This window comes from Thalassophryne amazonica, chromosome 10 (assembly GCF_902500255.1).
Source record: "Thalassophryne amazonica chromosome 10, fThaAma1.1, whole genome shotgun sequence".
NCBI classification, from domain to species: domain Eukaryota; kingdom Metazoa; phylum Chordata; class Actinopteri; order Batrachoidiformes; family Batrachoididae; genus Thalassophryne; species Thalassophryne amazonica.
In genome coordinates, this window is record NC_047112.1 from 105,494,324 (window position 1) to 105,518,635 (window position 24,312).

Genomic DNA, 24,312 nt, shown 5'->3' on the forward strand with positions numbered 1-24,312 from the left:
AACTCGGCGCGATCCAAAAAATTCTCGCACGAGTGAAAAATCGTCTGAAAAAGGGCCAAAAATCGCACAGTGTAAGCCCAGGTGGTGCACTGGTGAGTTAACAATACCGTTCTTGTTTTAACTAACTAACTTTTTCTTTCTATTATAAGCCACCCAATTTTCACAGTCAGTCAGCACATAAATGCTGGATTTAAATGCCACAGCAGAACTCTTATTATCTCTGTGCGCTGGTGGTTTGTGGGCGGGTTGGATATGAAACTCCCGGGCTGAAAAATGTTCCCAGCATGCCCCTGGCTGTGACAGTTAGAAGACGCCTGTGTGAAGCTAATTTATTTGCAAGAATCCCCCGCAAAGTCCCTCTGTTAAATAAAAGACATGTGCAGAAGAGGTTACAATTTGCCAAAGAACACATCAACTGGCCTAAAGAGAAATGGAGGAATATTTTGTGGACTGATGAGAGTAAAATTGTTCTTTTTGGGTCCAAGGGCCGCAGACAGTTTGTGAGATGACCCCCAAACTCTGAATTCAAGCCACAGTTCACAGTGAAGACAGTGAAGCATGGTGGTGCAAGCATCATGATATGGGCATGTTTCTCCTACTATGGTGTTGGGCCTATATATCGCATACCAAGTATCATGGATCAGTTTGGATATGTCAGAATACTTGAAGAGGTCATGTTGCCTTATGCTGAAGAGGACATGCCCTTGAATGGGTGTTTCAACAAGACAATGACCCCAAGCACACTAGTAAACGAGCAAAATCTTGGTTCCAAACCAACTAAATTAATGCCTCGCGGGTGTGAAGAAATCATGAAAAACTGTGGTTATACAACTAAATACTAGTTTAGTGATTCACGGGATTGCTAAAAAAAGCAGTTTGAACATAATAGTTTTGAGTTTGTAGTGTCAACAGCAGATGCTACTATTATTGTGAACACCCCCTTTTCTACTTTTTTTTTACTAATAGCCCAATTTCATAGCCTTAAGAGTGTGCATATCATGAGTCCTTGGTCTTGTTGGATTTTTGAGAATCTACTGAATCTACTGGTACCTTGTTTGCCATGTAACAATAAGAAATATACTCAAAACCTGGATTAATCTTTTTAGTCACATAGCACTACTATTATTCTGAACATTACTGTATTAAAAAGGGAAGTTTTTAATTAATTATTGGTGTTACTTGCAGTCTCGTAGTGTTTGAGAATGGTTTTGATTTTGAGACCTGTGTTAAAGTCACATTTTGAAGGTCTCAGTCTTTTTACTCAGTCTTGCTCTGTCTCGGACACTGAGCACTTGAGATTTTATTTCAAAATAAGTCAAGTGGAGACAAGTGGAGATATCACTAAATTACATGTAGTCAGACCAATGAATGCGTGACTTATTTGGATTAGTTATCCATCCATACATCCATCCATCCATCCATCCATCCGTTTTCCATAGCTGCTTACTCCAATTAAGGGTCACAGGGGCGGCTGGAACCTATCCCAGCAGTCATTGGATGTGAGGCGGGGTACACCCTGGACAGGACACCAGTCTGTCGTTAGGCCACATATAGACAGACAAACACATTCATATGTGCACACACAGACCTGCGAACAATTTAAACTTTCCAATTCACCTAACGTGCATGTCTTTGGATGTGGGAGGAAGCCGGAGCACCTGGAGGGAACCCACGTAAACACGGGGAGAACATGCAAACTTCACACAGAAAGGCCACGGATAGGAATCGTTCCCATTACCTTCTTGCTGTGAGGCAACACTGCTAACCACTAAGCCACCATGCTGCCTAGATGTCTTATGTTACTTTGAAAAAATATTTGAGATAGTTAAACTTCCCTGGGCAGCTCACACATCAATTCAAATCAAACTTAAATATGGGTCATTCCATATGAACTCAACAAAGTCCAGAAATCGCCCACAGTCACCGACTTTTGCCTCAGCCACCATTCAGGGTGCAGTCGTCCTGGCCTGCCGGAACCTGTCCACTGATTCTGGAGACCTCTGTGCCAAACAGACGTGAAAGGCCTCCATCTTCAGCCTGAAGGCTTCCTTTACCACCAGTGGGTTCTTGGTTTGCCGCCACAACAAGCACTAACAACCTTCTGGCCACAGCTCAAAGCAGCTCAATAGGAGGCCTTGAACATGGACCATCCTGCTTCTGTGTCCCTGACTTCCCTGGGAGAAGTTTCTTTGGGGGTGTGAGTTGAAGGCCACCTGGACAGGCTCTTCCACTAAATGTTTCCAGAAAACCCTCACCGCACATTTAGGTCTTCCAGGTCGGCTCGGTGGCTTACCCCATCATCTGACTTTCCTCATGACCAGGTGGTGATTGGTTGACAGCTCTGCCCGTCTCTTCACCCAAGTGTCCAAGACACACAGTCACAGGTCTGATGACATGATTACAAAATCAATCATCGACCTTTGACCTAGGATACTCTGGTACATGTATGGCATGTGGCACCCTTAATTAAGAGTGTGTTGGAGGTTATGTCTGACAGGGTGATGAGTGCAAAGTTGGAAATTGAAGGGTTGATGATGAATGTATGAGTGCATATGCCCCGCATGTAGGTTGTAAGATGAAGAAGAAAAGATTTCTTGAGGGAGTTGAATGAGGTGGTGGAGAGTGTACTCAATCATGAAAGAGTGGATTGAAGCAGACTTCAATGGCATGTTGATGAACGGAAAGTCCACATTCCTCATATTTAACCGCTTATCAAAGATCAGGTTGCAGGGGCTAACAGCTCTAGCAGGGGACCCCAGACTTCCCTGTCCCGTGCCACATTGACCACCTCTGACTGGGGATCCTGAGGTGTTCCCAGGTCAGTGGGGAGATATAATCCCTCCACCTAGTCCTGGGTCTTCCCCAGGGTCTCCTCCCAAGTAGATGTGCCTGGAACATCTCTCGAGGAAGGTGCCCAGGAGGCATCCTAACCAGATGCCTGAACCACCTCAGCTGGCTCCTTTCAACGCGAAGGAGCAGTAGCTCTACTCCGAGCCCCCACGGATGACCGAACTTCTCACCCTATCTCTAAGGGAGACACCAGCCACCCTCCTAAGGAAGCCCATTGTACCCGTGATCTAGTTCTTTCGGTCATGACCCAACCCTCATGACCATAGGTGAGAGTAGGAACAAAGATTGACCAGTAGATCGAGAGCTTCGCCTTTTGGCTCAGCTCCCTTTTCGTCACAACAGCACGGTAGAGCAAATGCAACACCGCCCCTGCTGCGCCGATTCCCCGGCCAGTCTCACGCTCCATTGTCCCCTCACTTGTGAACAAGACCCCGAGGTACTTGATCTCCTTCACTTGGGGCAAGACCGTATTCCCTACCCGGACTAGGCAATCCATCGGTTTCCTGCTGAGAACCAAGGCCTCAGATTTAGAGGTGCTGATCCTCATCCCAGCTGCTTCACACTCGGCTGCGAACCGATCCAGTGAGTGTTGGAGGTCACCGGGCAATGAAGCCAACAGAACCACATCATCTGCAAAAAGCAGTGATGAGACCCTGAGCCCACCAAACTGGAAACCCTCCTCCGCCCGACTACGCCTCCATATCCTGTCTATGAATATCACAAACAGGATTGATGACAAGGCGCAGTCCTGGCAGAGGCCATCCCCACAAGAACGAGTCCAACTTACTGCAGAGCACCTGAACACAGCTCGGGCTTTCAGAGTACAGAGATTGGATGGCCCCGAGAAGGGAACCCCTCACTCCATATCCCACAGCACCTCCCACAGTATCTCCCGGAGTACCCGATCATACGCCTTCTCCGAGTCCACAAAACATGTAGACTGGATGGGCATACTCCCATGCACCCTCCAGGATCCTTGTGAGAGTGAAGAGCTGGTCGGTTGTTCTACAACCAGGACAGACCCGCATTGTTCACTCTCTGGTCCCCCTTTTTAAATATGGGGACCACCACCCCAATTTGCCACTCTTTAGGCACTGGTCCCAGACCTCAACACAATATTGAAGAGACATCTCATCCAAGACAATCCCTCCACACCCAGACCCTTCAGCATTTCTGGACGGATCTCATCAACCCCCAGGGCCTTGCCACTGTGGAGTTGTTTGACTACCTTAGTGACTTCTACCAGAGAAATTGATGAAAATCCTCCATCAGCTGCCAGCTCTGCCCCTACTATAGAGGGCGCTCCAGTCTGACACAGGAGTTCCTCAAAATGTTCCTTCCAGTACCAGACTACATCCTCAGTTGAGGTCAACAGAGTCCCATCCCTACTTTGGACAGCTTGGATGGTTCCCGTTTTCCCCTCCTGAGGTGCCTCACGATCCGCACCTTGGTGCCGACCGAAAGTCCTTCTCTATGGTTGCTCCGAACCCCTCCCACACCCGCTGCTTTGCCTCCCCCACAGCAGAGGCTGCTGCCCTTCGGGCTTGTCAGTACCTTGCAACTGCCTCCAGAGTCCTCCAAGATAACATATCCCGGAAGGACTCCTTCTTCAGTCGGTCGGCTTCCCTGACCACCGGTGTCCACCAATGTTGTTCGAGGGTTGCCGCCACTTGAGGCACCTAAGACCTTCAGGCCAGAGCTCCCTGCTGCAGCTTCAGCAATGAAAGCTTTTAACATTGCCCATTCTGGTTTAATGCCCCCCAACCTCCACAGGGATGCTAGAAAAGCTCTGCCGGAGGTGTGAGTTGAAGATCTGTTACACAGTGGGCTCTCCACATTCCTAGTTCATCCGCACTACCCGTTTGGGCTTACCAGGTCTGTCCAAAGTCCTCCTCATCCTCTGATCTAACTCAATACCAGGTGGTGATCATTTGACAGCTCTGCCCTCTCTTCACCCCAGTGTCCATAACATGCGACCTCAGAACAGATGATACAATCACAAAATTGATCATCGATTTTCAGCCTAGGGTACACTTATGAGCATCCTTATGTTCGAACATGGTGTTCTTTATGGACAGTCTGTGACTAGCACAGAAGTCCAATAACAAACGACCATTCAGGTTTTAGATCATGGAGCGTGTTCCTCCAATCATGCCTTTCCAGGTGTCTCTGTCATTGCCCACGTATGCATTGAAGTCCCCCAGCAGAACAATTGAGTCCCCCACCGGAGCCCCATACAGGACTGCATTCAGCGACACCAAGAAGGCTGAATACCCCCAACTGCTGTTCTGCATAGGCACACACAACATTCAGAGTTTTCCCCCCACCACCTGAAGGTGCAGGGAGGTGGCCCTCCCACCTACAGGGGTAACTCCAACGTAGCAGTGCTCAGCTGGGGACTTGTCAGTATCCCCACACCCTGGGCAACTCCAGAGAAGAATAAGGTCCAACCTCTGTCAAGGAGAGTGGTTCCGGAGCTGAGGCTGTGCGTGGAGGTGAGGCCCACCAGATCTAACTGGTGTCACTCCACCTTTCTCCTTCCCCCACAACGAGGTGATGTTCCACACCCCCAGAGCTAGCCCCTGCCACCCGGGTCTGGTCTGCCGAGGCCCTTGACTTTCACTGCCCCCATGGGACACACACCGACACCATCGGTTCCCCGTGCGGGTGGTGAGCCCACAGGGTGGACATTCAAAAGGTACAGTCATTTGCAAAAGTTTAATGCCACCCATGCAAACTGGAGTTTCCCCCACAAAATTGGACCAATATATTCTTACAGCAAACAAAATTATTTTGGAAATCATTTTGTATTGAAATTCACTATGAGCTGTACAGCTTTCTTTCGTATGGAGTGAAAATGGTCCATTCCTTTAGTATTTAGTGTGTCCACCTTTGCTTTGGATCACGGCTTGGATGCGACGAGGCATGCTGTCTATCAGGGAAGCACAATATTCTGGAGTCATTTCCTTCGTCCAAACCTCCTTAATTGCTGTCCTCGATGCTCCAGCATTAGCTGGCTGCTTTTCTGCAGCTTTATCTTTCATGCAGGTCCAAAGATTTCTATAGGATTAAGATCCGGGCTGTTGCCTGGCCATTCCAATGTATGCACCTCATTTTTTTCTGAGGAAGTCTGAAGCGATCTTAGATCTGTGGCAAGATGCACCGTCATGCATGAAAATTTCATTCTGATGCACTTCCATGTGAAGTTTTAATTTCTCTTCTGGCAGCGTTGTGTACCTGGGTCCATTCATTGTGGTGCCTAGGTCAAGAAAATGAAGTCCAGCTGTTTTTTTGCTCATTGCACCCCAGATCATTTGACTTGGAGGGTGTTTCATGGTAGATATTGTGTACCTTTCATTGAACCTTTGTCCTACTGGTCTTCGCACATGTCGCTTTTGGACAACAAACTGCTGCAGCAGCGATTCATCAGAAAATAGGACTTTAGCCCAATCTTCTACTGTCCAATCTTTGTGTTTCTTTGCAGACATAAGTCTTTTCTTTTTCATGGTCGGTGTCCCTCAGCTTGGCAGCAGGTTTATATGATTTTAATCTGAATTCTTGGCTCAAATGACGTGAAATGGTGCTGATGCTGACTTCAATGCCATGATTTAGCAGATTGGCTCGAATCTTCTTGCAGGAACTACTTGGTGACCTGATTACTGACCTTCGAACAATGTGGCCCTCCCTTGGGGTGGTTTGCGAGGTCTCCCAGAATGGTGTTTGTCACCATAACTTTCATTGTTCTTGTATTTTTCGATTGCACAGTGTAAAGCAGGTCTGCTGAAAGGTTCTCAGCTATCTTTCGTTCAGAAAACCCTTCTTGGTGCAGAATTGCATTTTGCCCTCTTTTAACAGTTGACAATGATGTTTTTTTGCCCATAATTTGGATAGTCCAAAATTTAAACAATCAAAGAAATGTAGACTTAAGAAGACCTGTTCAATAGAAAAGTCACCAGTTATGTGATGACGCTCTCTGACGGGCCCTACAGCCAGGCCTGGCTCCAGGTGGGGGCCCTGGGCTTCCTCCAGGTCGGGTCACATTTCCTCTGTCTTGTTTTGTCATGGTGTCTTATGAACCATTCTTAGTGTGATCTCTCGCCTGAGACCAATTTGCCATGGGAGACCCTACCAGGAGCACAAAGTCTCCAGACAACACAGCTCTCAGGTTCATAGCAGCACACAAAGCTCTCCACCACGATAAGGTGATGGTTCTTGGAGAGGGAACAGAAAGTCAAAAGTCAACATTAAATTCAGCTTTATTGTCAATGCCATAGGTACCGACACACAGGAATGGAACTGCAGTACTCTGTGAGGCCCAGAGTGCAAATGATACAAATAATAAAAAGGCTAAAAGAAATTTAAAAATCAGCAAGAGCAGAGGTGATGAGGAAGTAATGATATCAAGGAGAGGATGGTGAAAGGGCAAATGGTAGCAGATTTTGCAAAAAGGTTGGAAATGGATGTAGTGAATACTTACTTTAAGAAAAGAAGAGCATAGAGTGACATACAAGAGTAGAGGAAGGTGTACACAGGTGAACTATATTCTTTGTAGGAGATGCAATCCAAAATAAATTTGTGACTCTAATGTGGTGGCAGGGGAGAGTGTAGCTAGACAGCATCGGAACAAGAAGAGAAAGAGGATCAACAAAGGATCAGATGGTGGAAGATGAAGGAGGACTGTTGTGTGAAATTAAGGAAGGGGATGAGACAGGCACTGGATGGAGGTGAAATGTTTTTTGGACAACTGGAAAAGTACTGCAGATGTGAGGAAGAAATCTACGAAGGTGCTACAGTGCCTACAGTCGTATAGAGGAGGATTTTCTTTCACCAAAACATCAAATCTTGGCTTGCATCTCAGATGTACCTTCTGGCAAATTGTAGCTGAACTTTTTAAGTCTTTTTTTTATGAAAATTCTCCTTCATGTTGAAGTGGTATCGAGCAGGATTTGATGGTTTGGTTAAAGAAAATCTTCCTCTAACCACTTCATCATGAGGCTGTATAACTGGGGATACAAAATGCAAAACATGCACTATGCACAATTTCTCCAGTCACAGCCAGAGAAGCCTATAACTTCTCCTGGGTTGTCTGGGTGTCTTGGTGGCTCATCCGCTGTCACCACTTCTACGCCTTGTTACCACACTATTTCACTGGGCTCCTCTCATTCACACACATGTACTCAGTCTTGCTCCAACTGATTTTCATTCCCCTTCTCTTCAGAGCATATCTCCACCTCTCCAGGCCAAACTCAACCTGCTTTCTACTCTTAGTACAGATCATAACGTCATCTGCAAACATCATAGTCCATGGAGATTTCTGTCTGATCTCATCTGTCAACCTGTCCATCACCATTGTGAACAAGAAAAGACTCAGAGCTGATCCTTGGTGTAATCCTATCGCCACCTTAAATGAGGCTGTCATTCCTACTGCACAGCTCACTGTTGTCACACTATCCTTGTACATGTCCTGCACTACCCTCACATACTTCTCTGCCACTCCAGACTTCCTCAAACAATACCACAGTTCTTCTCTTGGCACCCTGTCATAAGCTTTCTCTAAATCCACAAACACAGAATGTAACTCCTTCTGGCATTCTCTGTACTTCTGCAGTATTCTCAGGGCAAACATTGCATCGGTAGTGCTCTTTCTCGGCATAAAACCATATTACTGCTCACAGATCTTCACCTGTGTTCTAGGCCTAGCTTCTACTACTCTTTCCCATAACTTTATGCTGTGGTTGACCACCTTTGTAGTTACAACAGCTCTGCACATCACCTGGTTCTTAAAAATAGGAACCAGCCTAATCCAGTCCCCAATCTTCAGGCATCCTCTCACTACACTGCCATCTTCCCTAGACATTTCCATGCCTCCCCCGGAATGTCATCTGGACCAACTGTTTTTCCACTCTTCATCCTGCTTTACATCATATAGCCTTTTCTCTCTCATTTTCTTCATTCATCAGTTCCTCAAAATATTCCCTCCACCTTCTCAACACACTCTCCTTGCTTGTCAGCATGTTATCATGTGCATCTTTTACCACCCTAACCTGCTGTACATCCTTTCCAGCTCTGTCCCTTTGTCCGGCCAATCGGTATAGGTCCATTTTTCCTTATTCACTATTCAGCTTCTTGCTCGCATTATGCCTTTTCCTTAGCTTCTGCCACTTCTCTTTTTGCCTTACGCCACATCTCCTTGTACTCCTGTCTACTTTCTTCATCTCTCAGACTATCCAGAAACTTTTTCGCCAACCTCTTTTTCATTATGCTTTCATGGACATCTTTGTTCCACCACCAAGTCTCCTTGTCTTTCTTCCGCTGTCAAGATGTCACACCCAGTACCTTCCTAGGTGTCTCCCTCACCACATCTGCAGTACTTTTCCAGTTGTCCAAAATTGCTTCCCCTTCATCCAGTGCCTCTCTCACCTGGGGCTTCATGTACAAATTTCATGTGGCTTTCCTACTAAAACACTGGCGTAAGCAGAAAAATATTCATTTGTATCAAAGTGTGCGTAGGCATAGATCCATGCACGTTCCACTTGTACATCCCGCTGAACATGGAATTCAGGTTGGAACCAAACTCCTCCCTGGCCACACCCCATTTAAATATGCTATTTCATGTAAATAGGCCCTTTGAGCAGGGATTTCCCACGCCGTCATATCAGACAACATGAACACAGAAAAGAAATTATACTATAGATGACTGGAACTCACATGGAGATACTCAGGGAGTTTATTTGGTACGTTGTTAAACGGATTAATCAAGAAACTGGAAAAATGTTCATGGGAGCTATGGAGTGTGTGTGTGAGGTTGACACGCAGAACAGCGTGCACACACTGACATTAAAAAGGTGAGGCGCTCCTTCGCTGACAGTGTGACATTCACAATTTACACATGCATTTATTGACAAATACTGAACACAGGAAGTCTGTTCAGAAGCTCTGCAGCTCACCATCAAGCAAAAAAAAAAAAAAAAGGAATAATAAAACATATTTGAATGCGCACATGCCCAAATGTGCCTGCGCTGGTTTTCATTCGTAACAGTTGGATGAATAAACTATTTAACCACCATGCAGCCCTTCATCGCGTGCCTTGCCAGCCTCTAGCCTGATGCACATTTGCGCATCACATATGATTTTAACATTGATGGAATGAAAATGTTTCCTATTAACAAAAACAAATTTATCATGACTTTATAGCAATATGTGTGCAGTCAATAGCTCCGATTACATTAGAGAAACAAGCTCTCACTGCAAAATGCAGTGTAATGTTGTCCCTGGATAACATTTGGGTGATTGAGTTTCACACAGGGGAGGTGATGGTCTAGTGGTTAAAGCGTTGGGATCTCCAGAGGATCCTTGGTTAAAATCCCAGCCTGACAGGAAAATCACTAAGGGCCCTAAGGCAAGGTCCTTAATCCCCTAGTTGCTCCCGGTGTGTAGTCAGCACCTCGTATGCCTTATATGGCAGCACCCTCACATCGGGGTGAGGGTAATGTGAGGCATTATTGTAAAGCACTTTGAGTGTCTGATGCAGAAGGAAAGCGCTATGCAGTGGTCCCTGTTTATCGCGGAGTTACGTTCTAAAAATAGCCCGCGATAGGCGAAATCCACGATAGTCAGCGTTATTTTTACAATTATATAGATGTTTTAAGGCTGTAAACCCCTCACACACTTTATACACTTTTCTCAAACAGGCATTAACATTTTCTCACTTTTCTCTCCTGTGTAAACACTCTCAAAGTTCAAACCTTAGTAGAAAAATAAGAAAAGTATTATAGAATGAAACTTGTTTTCAGGCCCAAACATTTGTTTGACAAATAAAAATAGAACGCTTTCCGATAAATAATTATGATGGCTTTTAGAACTAACGAATTTAATTTTAACAATCAACCTACGAGGTTGGACACATAAGAAATTATTAATAGTGACTGACCAGTATTTCACAGTTCCTCTGACCGCACCTCTGTGTCCTGGCACCGCTCCACTGTCGCGTCTTTTCCACTGAGTCAAACCTCAGTGCAAGTGTCTTTTTCCGAGTGAAGAACACAGTTATGGGTAGTTGTTGGCGCTCTTTTTCTTCTGGGCGTGAAGATTCTTATAAACAAACACACGCAGAACACAATGCACGTGCTCTTTTTTCGCTCACTGCCTCCGGTGTTACTGTTGCAGTACGGATGCGGGACCCGCAAAGAAGCCAAGTCATTAAAAAGATCTCTCAGTGGCCACGGAGCTCTGCGGCTGCGGTTACCGAGACCATGCAGCGCTGCGGATTTTTCCGCAAGAATTCTAAACCTTGCGAGCTGCTGGAGCACTCTGCATCAAAACAGCGAGCGTAGTCTCTGCACCTGTTGCCAGATTTTGGCGGCGTTTACCGAGCCCGCAGATTTGGTAAGCGCATCAGAGGCAGTGAGAGCAATTGCGGTGATGCCGACCGGCCCACCTGATGAGGACACAGAACACAATGCGCTGTTTAAAAAAAAAAGAAGAAGCATGCAAAATTGCACACAAAAAAAAATCCGCGAAACTGCGAGGCCGGGAAAGGTGAACCGCGATATAGCGAGGGACCACTGTATACCATTTACTATTTCACACAGCTGGCATGGCTCGGCATGGCAAGGTTGACTGGCTCACACTGATACGCCTGACAACCCCTGGCTCCCCACCGTATTGCACTCTGGGCCTGCCGTGGTTCTGCGCACAACTCCAGTAGCAGTGACCTTGATAATTGATGTCATCTGATGATGAATTATATCATTTGCAGGTAAATCGTTGCATTCCCTGAATACTTACTCATGTCGGATTGCACCGTTTACAAGGTCCTCTGACAGCGCTAATGCAGCCACTTTGCGCATGCTTTTATATTCATCCATATATTTGCAACATGTGGTGTGGCATACCTGATGTGCACATCACTCCGATGGCTTATTGTTTTCACACTATTAGTGGTTCCCTGCATCACCTGTACGTGTTGGAGGTGGCACAATAGCTGTAGAAACGTGCGTACGCCAGCCAGGATTTTTGCTTCATACATCGCACATTTCCACTGTCATTTCATTTTTGATACATCTGAACATGAGCGTGGAGAGAGACGTATGCCACATGATTGTGCGTGCGCACGCTTTGTACACAAGGCCCCTGCTCACTGAATTTCACACAACAGTCTTTCTCCTTCACCTTACACCATCTGATCCTTTGTTGAGCTCTGACTGTCTAACTCTTCTTTACCTATAAAGTCATCATAGAAACCATCATCCTACACATCCTGCCTCCACCTAATTTCTTTTAGCTTGCATCTCCTACAAATAATGTAGTCCACCTGTGTGCACCTTCTTCCATTTTTACGTCACCCTGTGCTGTAGGTATTCATTACAACCACTTCCATCCTTTTTGCAAAATCAACTACCATCTGTCCTTTACTTCCTCATCACCTCTGTTCCCTTTGCCAACATGCCCATTGAAGTCTGCTCTTATCACCACTCTTTCATGGTACACTCTCCACCACCTCATTTAACACACTCCAGAAATCTTCTTTCTCCTCATCTCACAACCTATCTGTGGGCATATGCACTGATGATATTCATCATCATCCCTTCAATTTCCCACTTCACACTCACCACTCTGTCAGACACTCACTTAACCTCCAACACACTCTTAACATACTCTTCCTTTAAAATGATCCCAGCCTCATTTCTCTTCCTATCCACACCATGATACAACAACTTGAACCCACCGCCTATGTTCCTGCTCCTACTTCCCTTCCACTTGGTCTCTTGCACACACAAAATGTCGACCTTTCTCCTCTCTGTCATGTCAGCCAGCTCTCCCTTTACCAGTCATACTGCCAACATTCAAATTCTCACTCTCACTTCCACTGTTCTTTTTCCTGTTTTCCCACTGTCTGTGGACATGTTTTCCTCCTCCTCTTCTTCACCCAGCAGTAGCCCAATTTCCACCAGCACCCTGATGGGCAACAGCAGTGTTGGCTGGTCGGGTTTCAACCGATCCGGTATGGAAATTCAATTTCTCATCAATCAATCAATTCAATCAATTTTTTTTATATAGCGCCAAATCACAACAAACAGTTGCCCCAAGGCGCTTTATATTGCAAGGCAAGGCCATACAAATATTAAAACCCCAACAGTCAAAACGACCCCCTGTGAGCAAGCACTTGGCTACAGTGGGAAGGAAAAACTCCCTTTTAACAGGAAGAACCTCCAGCAGAACCAGGCTCAGGGAGGGGCAGTCTTCTGCTGGGACTGGTTGGGGCTGAGGGAGAGAACCAGGAAAAAGACATGCTGTGGAGGGAGCAGAGATCGATCACTAATGATTAAATGCAGAGTGGTGCATACAGAGCAAAAAGAGAAAGAAAGTGCATCATGGGAACCCCCAGCAGTCTACGTCTATAGCAGCATAACTAAGGGATGGTTCAGGGTCACCTGATCCAGCCCTAACTATAAGCTTTAGCAAAAGGAAAGTTTTAAGCCTAATCTTAAAAGTAGAGAGGGTGTCTGTCTCCCTGATCTGAATTGGGAGCTGGTTCCACAGGAGAGGAGCCTGAAAGCTGAAAGCTCTGCCTCCCATTCTACTCTTACAAACCCTAGGAACTACAAGTAAGCCTGCAGTCTGAGAGCGAAGCGCTCTATTGGGGTGATATGGTACTACGAGGTCCCTAAGATAGATGGGACCTGATTATTCAAAACCTTATAAGTAAGAAGAATTTGAAATTCTATTCTAGAATTCAGGAAGCCAATGAAGAGAGGCCAATATGGGTGAGATATGCTCTCTCCTTCTAGTCCCCGTCAGTACTCTAGCTGCAGCATTTTGAATTAACTGAAGGCTTTTAGGAAACTTTTAGGACAACCTGATAATAATGAATTACAATAGTCCAGCCTAGAGGAAATAAATGCATGAATTAGTTTTTCAGCATCACTCTGAGACAAGACCTTTCTGATTTTAGAGATATTGCGTAAATGCAAAAAAGCAGTCCTACATATTTGTTTAATATGCGCTTTGAATGACATATCCTGATCAAAATGACTCCAAGATTTCTCACAGTATTACTAGAGGTCAGGGTAATGCCATCCAGAGTAAGGATCTGGTTAGACACCATGTTTCTAAGATTTGTGGGGCCAAGTACAATAACTTCAGTTTTATCTGAGTTTAAAAGCAGGAAATTAGAGGTCATCCATGTCTTTATGTCTGTAAGACAATCCTGCAGTTTAGCTAATTGGTGTGTGTCCTCTGGCTTCATGGATAGATAAAGCTGGGTATCATCTGCGTAACAATGAAAATTTAAGCAATACCGTCTAATAATACTGCCTAAGGGAAGCATGTATAAAGTGAATAAATTGGTCCTAGCACAGAACCTTGTGGAACTCCATAATTAACTTTAGTCTGTGAAGAAGATTCCCCATTTACATGAACAAATTGTAATCTATTAGACAAATATGATTCAAACCACCGCAGCGCAGTGCCTTTAATACCTATGGCATGCTCTAATCTCTGTAATAAAATTTTATGGTCAACAGTATCAAAAGCAACACTGAGGTCTAACAGAACATCAGCATGGTTGGGTTGCCTTGTTTTACATCAGATGCCCTTCATGACGAAACCCTCATTTATCTGTGCTTGGGACCGGCACTCAGAATGTACTGGCTGCACACATTTGTCTACATAATTGTACATATCTTACAAACATTTGCTCAAAAAAAAAAAAAAAAAAAAAAAAATCAGCTTGTTTTCTCACCTCCTTCATGTTGAATGTTTTTTTTTTTTTTAAGTTGACCTTTTTTGTCTTGTGACCACAAATGTCAAACATGGAATGTCTATTTTTTACATATATTCCTTCTCCAACTCAGACAAAAGTGGACAGTACCTATTCTCTAACTAGTCTTAAATTGGTGACTAGAGCACCGCACTCGTACAGCACAAACCTCCTCCAACACTAGTTTCCAATTCCACAAGAAGTGGGTTGTCAGGAGTGTTTTTAGTTCATGCACGTGAATCAAAGTTTTTTGTTATGTTGTCAGGTTTCATTTTTTTTCACCTTTTTCAATTGCTAATTTTCAATGGTAATCTTTGCTATGCACAATTTGTCCTTGCGTTTTGGCATTTGGTTTCCGACTGATAACTGGAAGATAAGCAAATGGGCTTAAAATTGAAACCTCCATCCAATTTTGGTGGTGTAGGTAAATCCATAACAGAAGAATGACAGTGATTGAGGCACTTTTGATTGAGATAAAATGCAAAATGTACACCAAATGGGCTTTTCAATAATATGTATTTGTTGCGGACATGAACAAGCAAAGCTCTTCAGCATCTCACCAGTCATTTCCGGTTTGTGGCTTCATCTACCTTTGGTATGTGGCTTTTTATGACAGTGTTGTCCAGTTTGTGGCTTTTTCCCCTAATGGGCAGATTTTTTGTGCTATTTCCGGTTTGTGCCTTCATCTACTATAAAGTGAGCTTTGCGCCGCTGTATTGCTTGTATTAAATTCAAAAAGACAAAAACCACAGTCATATCCGGATGAAAATTTGTCAGGTGATAGTGAGTGCCAGTCTGCACCTCACTGTCAAATATGGCAGTGATTAGGGAACATTTGATTAATATACATTAAACTAGCTCGTTGCCTGTGGGGAGGCACAGGCTTTAGATTGGGTAGTGTTTATAAAATAAGTAGCTGACATTTTTCAAGGGTGGTAATAAATTAAGCAAAGCTGGTATAATGAGTTAGAATGGCGTGTGAGTCCAGAATGTTTTTAGAACCTTAGACCTCAACAATGTTTAGAAGAGAAACTCAACCCGTTTATTTCCTGTTAATTATGTTATTTTTTAAATGTTAATTTATTGTCTTCATGTATTTATAAATTGTTTAGGTTCTTGTTATCATATACACACTATTATTATTATCATTATCAGTATTATTATTATTATTATTATTACTACAGTACTTCTATTTTGTCATTTGATTTTAAATGGACCACACTGGAGATAAGTGTTTTCACTTTCTTGCAATATAAAGATGATTTACCACCCCCTGCTGGAATGGCATATTATTCCAGAATGTAATTAGCAGCGTTAGCAAATATCCATAGTTTTTCAAACTATCAAAATACAGAAGCATAATGCGCAGCAAATGTCCACTGTTCCCAGTCACACACCTGCAGAGCTTTTTGTTTTTTCCTACATTTTGCTGGAAGCAGGTGCTTTTAATTTATACATACACACAAACAGAGATGGTGGCTGCTGCAAGCATATGCTTTTAATTTTTACACATTTACAAACAGAGGTGGCGGAAGACATCGAAAGCAATACTTTTTCACTCATGGTAATGGTAATGCCAAATGTCAGCTGTCCTCAGTTTGTCCATGATCGAAGATATACACACACGCACGGAGAGGTTCTTGTCTTTTCTGCATTCTGCCACAAGCAGATGCTTCTATTTTTAGGCAGAGAGACAGTGGTGAAAGACATTAAACACAGTACACATTTCACTCATGGTACCGGCAACATGACACTTACTAAACTAACTGACTAAACCAACTGAGCTAAAAAAAAAAACCCTAAATCAATAACACTAACAACACTGTTAAACTAACATGAACCACAATAACATTTAAAACCTCAAAACCCTATGGCCTTGAAAATTAATTCAGTTTTTGCCTATCAGGATATGAATAGTCTGTGAAAATTTCAAAACGATGTATGAAAAATAAATTTCCCCAATCAATGAAAATAGCTAAGGTTGTGCCGCTGTATAAGACTGGGGATAGACACCACTTCACAAATTATAGACCTGTTTCTTTGCTTCCACAATTTTCCAAATTATTAGAAAAGTTATTCAATAATAGATTAGACAAATTCATAAATAAACATAAATTACTTACTGATAGTCAATATGGATTCAGAGCACATAGTTCAACATCACTTGCATTAATAGAATCAGTTGAGGAGATTACAAACGCCATAGACCACAAATTACATTCAGTTGGAATATTTTAGACCTTAAAAAGGCTTTTGATACAATTAATCATGACATATTAATCAATAAACTTGAACAGTATGGGATTAGGGGGTTGGTGTTGCACTGGGTGAGAAGCTACTTAAGTAACAGAAAACAGTTTGTGAAGTTGGGGGAATATACATCATCATGCTTGGACAATGCTTGTGGCGTCCCACAGGGGTCAGTATTGGGTCCAAAACTGTTTCTAATTTATATAAATGATATTGTCAATGTTTCCAAAATATTAAAATGTATTATTTGCAGATGACACAAGCATTTTTGTTCAGGGGGGGATTTGCAGGAGTTACTGAGGAGGATCAGTATAGAAATGGGAAAATTGAAAATATGGTTTGACAGAAACAAATTATCATTAAACTTAAGTAAAACAAAATACATGTTATTTGGCTATTGTAATACAGACATGCAGGTTCAGTTACAAGTCGAGGGGGTAGATATTGAAAGGGTACATGAAAATAAGTTTCTGGGGGTGATAATAGATGATAAGATAAACTGGAAGACTCATATAAAACATATACAAAGTAAACTGTCAAGAAGCATTTCAGTTCTAAACAAAGCGAAACACATTCTGGACCACAACTCACTCCGCATTCTTTACTGCTCACTGGTTTTACCATATTTACAGTACTGTGCAGAGGTATGGGGTAATACTTATAAAGGTACAACACAATCACTATCAGTAATGCAGAAAGAGCTATAAGAATTATTCATAATACTGGCTATAGAGATCATACAAATCCACTATTTTTACAATCCAAATTCTTAAAATTCACAGACTTGGTTCATTTTCAAACAGTACAAATTGTGTATAAAGCAATAAACAATTTACTTCCAGCAAATATTAAAAATATGTTTTTTAACAGATCAGGGGATTACAGTCTGAGGGGGAAATTTAATTTAAAGCATCAGTGGGCACGAACAACATTAAAAGGTTTCTGTATTTCTGTCTGTGGGGTGAGGATGTGGAACAGATTGGGAGTGGGGCTCAAGCAATGTCCAAGCATGAACCAGTTCAAACAGCGGTACAAAAATATGTTTTTTTTCTGGGTATAGGGAGGAGGAAGGGTAATGAGGGTTAGGGTGTTTTTTGTTTTTGCTTCGGCTTGTAATATATAGTATTTTGTATGTAAGTAGGTATGTGTAGGTGTATATTTATGTTTGTGTATGTATATGTGTATATATGTATATGTGTATATATGTGTATGTATATGTGTATGTATGTTGATGTGTGTATGTATATATGTATGTGTATGTGTATATATATGTATATATATATATATATATATATTGATATCGGTTTAGGTGTAGGAATCTATGTGTATGTGGCAAAGGGTATTACTGGTTGTGGGAAGAAGGGGTAGGGATAAATAAGCTGATGCTTCACCCTACTCCTTTTCGGACATGTTGGGTACACAGTAGGAACTTTTTTGTTGTTGTCTTTACTGATCTATCTTGTAATTGTTGTTGTATCAAATGTTCGAAATAAACAGTTTTCATTCATTCATTCATTCATTCATTCATTCATTCAGGATGTCTCTGTACATTGCTGCATTAATCTTTCCTTCAACCCTGACTAGTTTCCCAGTTCCTGCCGCTGAAAAACATCACACAGCATGATGCTGCCACCACCACACTTCACTGTAGGGATGGTGTCTGGTTTCCTTCTCCTTCAATCTTTGTCTCATCAGACCAGAGAATTTTGTTTCTCATGGTCTGAATCCTTCAGGTGCCTTTTGAGAAACTCCAGGCAGGCTACCATGTGCTCTTTTACTCAGGAGTGGCTTCTGTCTGGCCACTCTACCATACAGGCCTGATTGGTGGACTGCTGCAGAGATGGTTGCCCTTCTGGAAGGTTCTCCTCTCTCCACAGAGGAATGGAGCACTGACAGAGTGACCATCAGGTTCTTTGTCACCTCCCTGTCTAAGGCCCTTCTTTGCCAATCGCTTAGTTTAGATGGGCGCTAGGAAGAGTCCTGGTGGATCCGAACTTTTTCCATTTATGGTCATTGGGACCTTCAAAGCAGCAGAAATGTTTCTGTACCCTTCCTCAGATTTGTGTCTTGATACAATCATGTCTTGGAGGTCTACAGACAATTCCTTTGACTTCATGCTTAGTTTTGCTCCAACCTGCGCTGTGAGCTGTGGGACCTTATATGTAGACAGGTGTGTGCTTTTCAAAATCACATCCAATCAACTGAATTTACTCCAGGTGGACTACAATTAAGCTGTAGAAACATCTCAAGAAGGATCAGTGGAAACAGAATGCACCTGAACTCAATTTTGAGCTTCATGACAAAGGCTGTGAATACTTATGTACGAGTGTTCTTAGTTTGTTATTATTATTTTTAATAAATTTGCAAAAATTAAAAAAAACCCTACTTTTTCACATTGTCATTATGGGGTATCATGTAGAATTTTGAGGAAAAACCTTATTTACTCCGTTTTGGAATCACGCTGTAATATTAATTTTTAAAATTTAACCAGGTTAGTTCCATTGAGATCAAGACCACTTTTGCAAGGGAGATCTGGGCACTTATAAAGTTTCCAATTCACCTAACCTGTTTAACTTTAAATGTGGGTGGAAACTGGAGTACCCAGAGGAAACCCATGCAAACACAGGGAGAACATGCAAACTCCACACAGAAATGCTACAGGTGGTAAACGAACCCATGACCTTCTTGCTGTGAGGCAGCAGTGCTAACCACTAAGCCACCGTGCTGCTTGCTCCACAAAATGTGGAAAAAAATGAAGCGCTGTGAATGCTTTCCGGATGCACCGTATTACTTATGCAAACAGCAATCATGTGACATGGAAGAGGTCCTTCAGCAGATTCACTGCACTGGTCTCAAGTCACTCAGTACATGCAAACAATTTTGATCCCCACAAGCAGCTTTGACAAGAACGATGGAACTATCACTCAATGTCTGAAAACTCATATGAGAAGACAGCACTGCAGTACAGCAATTGTGCACACAAGTGCTGCAAAATTGTTGTACATATATGTAGATTCCATCTTTTTAGAATTTTTGTAATTGTGTTGAAATTTTGTAAATGCTTAAATTATCAGAGAAGTTGACCATACATTTTTCTTTTATATTTACATCATTATAATTGTGTTATACTGCACAAAAGACATGTTTGAGGTCTATCGACCTCCAGCCAAGATTATACAGGACTTACTTGCAGGTGCAGTGAAAATGGAGCCCACAGTGAGAGTAAATGTGACAGGAGCAAAAACAAAAGGTCAGAAACTGCCGAGGTTAATACCAGACATCTGCTCAATGATACCAGAAGGAAACTTTAGCGCTTTAATCCAGCTCAATGTCTTATTACACAACAACCAGTTGCTGTTCCTGAATGTGAAGCTATATTGTCCAAGCTGCTTAATTGGTTGTACTTCTTTGATCCTCCAGATATTAATGAATGTGAGTCTCAGCCTTGTCTGAATGGAGGAGAATGCATCCATCAAGTGACCAACTTCACCTGTATTTGTCCTGCTCCCTTCACTGGAGCACTGTGTGAAACAGGTGACTCCAGCAGTTTCCTCCTGTCTTTGGAGAAATCCTAAATCACAATGCAAGCACATGCCTGTTTTACTTTATTATCATGTGCTCAAGTCATGGCTAAGACTCCTTCTGTTGTCCCCGTTCAGAGTTTGTGGAGCCACAGGTCAATTCAACTGAGGCAAAAAACCAAACAGGTAAATGGAATACAACATCAGCCACATTTCACAAACTTTCACACAATGTTTGTTTGTTGTATTGCATTTTTTCACCATTTACAGTATTGTGTGATGAGGAAGGTTGCAAACAGCACCAGATTAATGAATATGTACAGCAGTGTGGGAATCTACAGGGTGACTCTGACCAAAGAGCCCACTGCAAACATAAACATAAACTGAAGGAGTATGTAGAAGCATTTCCCTGTGATAGACTGTGTCCTGTCCATGGTGTACCTCGCTTCTTGCCCTTTGACTGCTGGGATGGGCTCCAAAGGATTTCAGTGAAACTTCACACAACACCATAGGGTGATGTGCATGAAGGAAAATAATTCCAGTCCAACGTCAGCAAGAGGAGATACCGTATTTTCCAGAGTATGTGTCAGTTTTTTACTAGTTTTGGAGGTCCTGTGTCTTATACTCCACTGTGATTTATATACAGAAAGATCATGCATTTCATGATAACAATAATAATAATAATAACAACAATAATAACAATAATGAGTGTGTTGCCCGTGGAGATCCACAAGATCTAGATTGGGTAGTGTTTATAAAATAGGTAGCTGAAGTTTTTCAAGAGTGGTAATAAATTATGCAAAGCTTCTATAATGAGTTGGAATGGCGTATGAGTCCAGAATGTTTTTAGAACCTTAGACCTCAACAGTTTTTAGAAGAACTCAATCCTTTTTTTTCCTGTTAATTATGTCATTTTTTATGTTAATTTATTATCTTTGTGTATTTATAAATTGTTTAGGTTCTTGTTATCATATACACACACTATTATTATTATCATCATTATCATCATCATTATTATTTTATTTTTACCTCCATTTGTCATTTGATTTTAAATGGACCACAATAGAAATGAGTGTTTTCACTTTCTTGTGTCATCCATGTATTTTTTAACGTATTTACAATTATATTATGTACTTACATTGAACTTACTATATTTTTACCCTGTATAATGATGGCATATGCCACCTTGGCATATTCCATCATTATACAGGGTAATGATGGCATATATACATTTATATACATATATACACATATACGAACTTTGTTCTTGTTAGACAGATAGCATATAGTGCATGAGTGAATGTGGTATGCGTGTGTGAACAACACCTGCTCTTCCCGATCAGCCTGAACTTACTAAATAAAATCACAATCGCACTCTTGTACGCACGCACTCACACTTTTTATATCAAGATGATTTACTGCCCCCTGCTGGAATGGCATATTAGTCCATAATGTAATTAGCAGCATTAGCTAATAGCCATAGTTTCTCCATAAATATTAGTCCAATCAATGTTCTGTTATGGCAGCATTCATCCTTGACCCAAAATACATAAGCACACCAAACAGAAAATGGCAGCTATCTTTGGTTTGCCCATGATCAAAGTTATACGCACACACGCACGGAGAGGTTCTTGTCTTTTCCACATTCTGCCACAAGCTGGTACTTCTATTTTTCAACACAGAAACGGTGGCAGAAGACATCAAACGCAATACACATTTCACTCATGGTACTGTCACACACAACATAGCACTTAACTCAGTCATGGTAACAGCAACATGATACTAAACTAAACTGCTAAACCAATTGAACTACAAAAACACCTAAATCAATAATGCTAATAACACTGTTAAACTAACATGAATCACAATAACAACATTTAAAACCCTGAACTCCCATGATATATTGCAGCACAGTATCCATTGTTTACTGGTTAGCTAAAATCACTAATTTCTCAAAAAACGTTTGTCCTAACAATCTTCTGTCTTCACAGCATCATCCTGACCCAAAATACGCATACAGAGGCCACTTGGCTATTTTATATATATAAAATACCTTTATATAGGGATTTTCAAGGAATCAATGCACTAAAGGAAGAGAAACTCCAGTAATAAAAGTACACTACACCAATGCACAAAAACCCCAGATAACCAGATCTGATAAAAATATGAATGGACTCACATTTTTATTGTAGTGTTTCAACACTGTGGGTCTGCATCATGTGTTCTTCTGTGTCAAATAACATCCAATATGTTGTTCAAGCTCATTTATTTGTCCATCTTGCTTAATTTTGAAATTTTAAAGCCTTTATGTTAATTAACAGCCCATGCTGTGGTGTGCATTCGCTATACTGGGTTGCTGTCATTCAAACTCAAACCAGGGAAACATGTATCACCAATGAGTTCCAACATACAGAAACAAATATGCGACTTGTACTCTAAGAATACGGTAATTGGAAATTTTATGTTTAATTGATTTAATTGATGTATCACATATTTACCTCTTAAGTGCAGTGCTTCCTAAACTACTTGCTAGACCTTATTGAAATTTCAGATAGTGGTCCACACCATATAAAGATCAGCATGTAGGAAAATCATTGTAGTCTGACATGTCAAGGGGATGTATACCTGGACTTTTGTGTGTTCTTAAAACATCATTAATTACATCTACAGAGGGTGACCATGTTAATTTAGGTATTTCACCACAGTAGCTTTACTATCATGAGTAGCGAGTTTGGCAGGGTGGGGTGGGGTATCATTTTCTTAAGTTGTTCTGGAGTAGCTGTGAGATTCCACAGGATTTTGGACCTCTGCCCTGCAAGAGGTAGGTCTTCAATGAAGCTTTGTTGTAATTATTAAAACTGACATGGTCCTGCCCCGTTTACTACAGACGCACAGGGAACATCAGTGGCTTGATGTTGTAAATAATTGTTTTATAGCACATTTTATTAGCTAACCAACAAGAGGAAGTGTTTTGTCTTTGTCTAGACTTAAGAAGGCCTGTTTATGAGTCAAGTGGGTGTTTGGTATTCAGGTCATTTGTTCAGACAAAGATGTTGAAATATTTACACTTCAGCACGGTTACTTGCTTTCTGGAAATTGGCCATGGCACCACAATCATAGGTGTGTTTTCCAGTGCAGCTGCTGCCTGCATAGCCATAGGGCAGTTTATATACAAAGTGATGCCCTTTCCTAATACTTAACACCTTCCTTTCTTACAACTATATTAAATCATTCTGCATTACACTTTATGTAAATATGTTTAAAGAAATAAGTAACTAGCTAATTTAGACTCCCACGTGAGGTTAGGGTCACCCTGTGATTATGGTTTGTGCATGGTTTCATGTTTTTACCACAGTCTCTTTAGTTGTAATTGAGCTGCTGCCCGTGCACACTCCTACTTACCACTGAGCTGAAATAACTATCATTGTTTATGCAGGTTGTCTCCAATCTCTCAAATACTTTCCTGCCTGGCTCACTTGGAAGGCATTGTGGGGGGGACTATGATCTTCCAAGGAAGAGAAAGCCTTGGGTCTCACTTGTGCCTAATCAGGTTCTCAGATCAAAGGCTTAGGCCTCACAGGTGGTCAATGAAAGTGGTTCTTGGGAATTAACAGTCCATTAATTGCCCTCAGGCCCATACATTTAGGTCACAAAATATGCTCCATATCATCAGAAAAATAAGAGCCTCCACTGAGCTGCCACGACTTCAAAGAGCAGACATTTAGCTGTGATATGGCCGCTTCCTTTGATCCGCTGCTGCAATTAGGAAGGAGAGGAAAATAAAAAACATTCTTACAATTTGTAAGGAGCGGATGTGCAGCATGCTGACTGCTAATGTTCTGTTCCTGTGAACTTTGCTGGAAAGATTAAGGAAAGAGAAATGACAGTAATTGTTTACAGTGTAGCAGACAAAAGACAACATATGGTGTG

The 24,312-nt window shown here is 42.1% G+C and overlaps 1 protein-coding gene across 1 annotated transcript in view; it reads left to right on the forward strand.

Moving 5' to 3' along the window:
* sned1 (sushi, nidogen and EGF-like domains 1) overlaps positions 1 to 24,312 on the forward strand; it is a 289,365-nt gene that overhangs the window by 100,984 nt on the left and 164,069 nt on the right. Inside the window, exons 12-13 of the mRNA XM_034179234.1 lie at positions 20,213 to 20,395; positions 20,521 to 20,568. Of these exons, the coding sequence (XP_034035125.1) occupies positions 20,213 to 20,395; positions 20,521 to 20,568 (231 nt within the window). The remainder of the gene's footprint in view (positions 1 to 20,212; positions 20,396 to 20,520; positions 20,569 to 24,312) is intronic.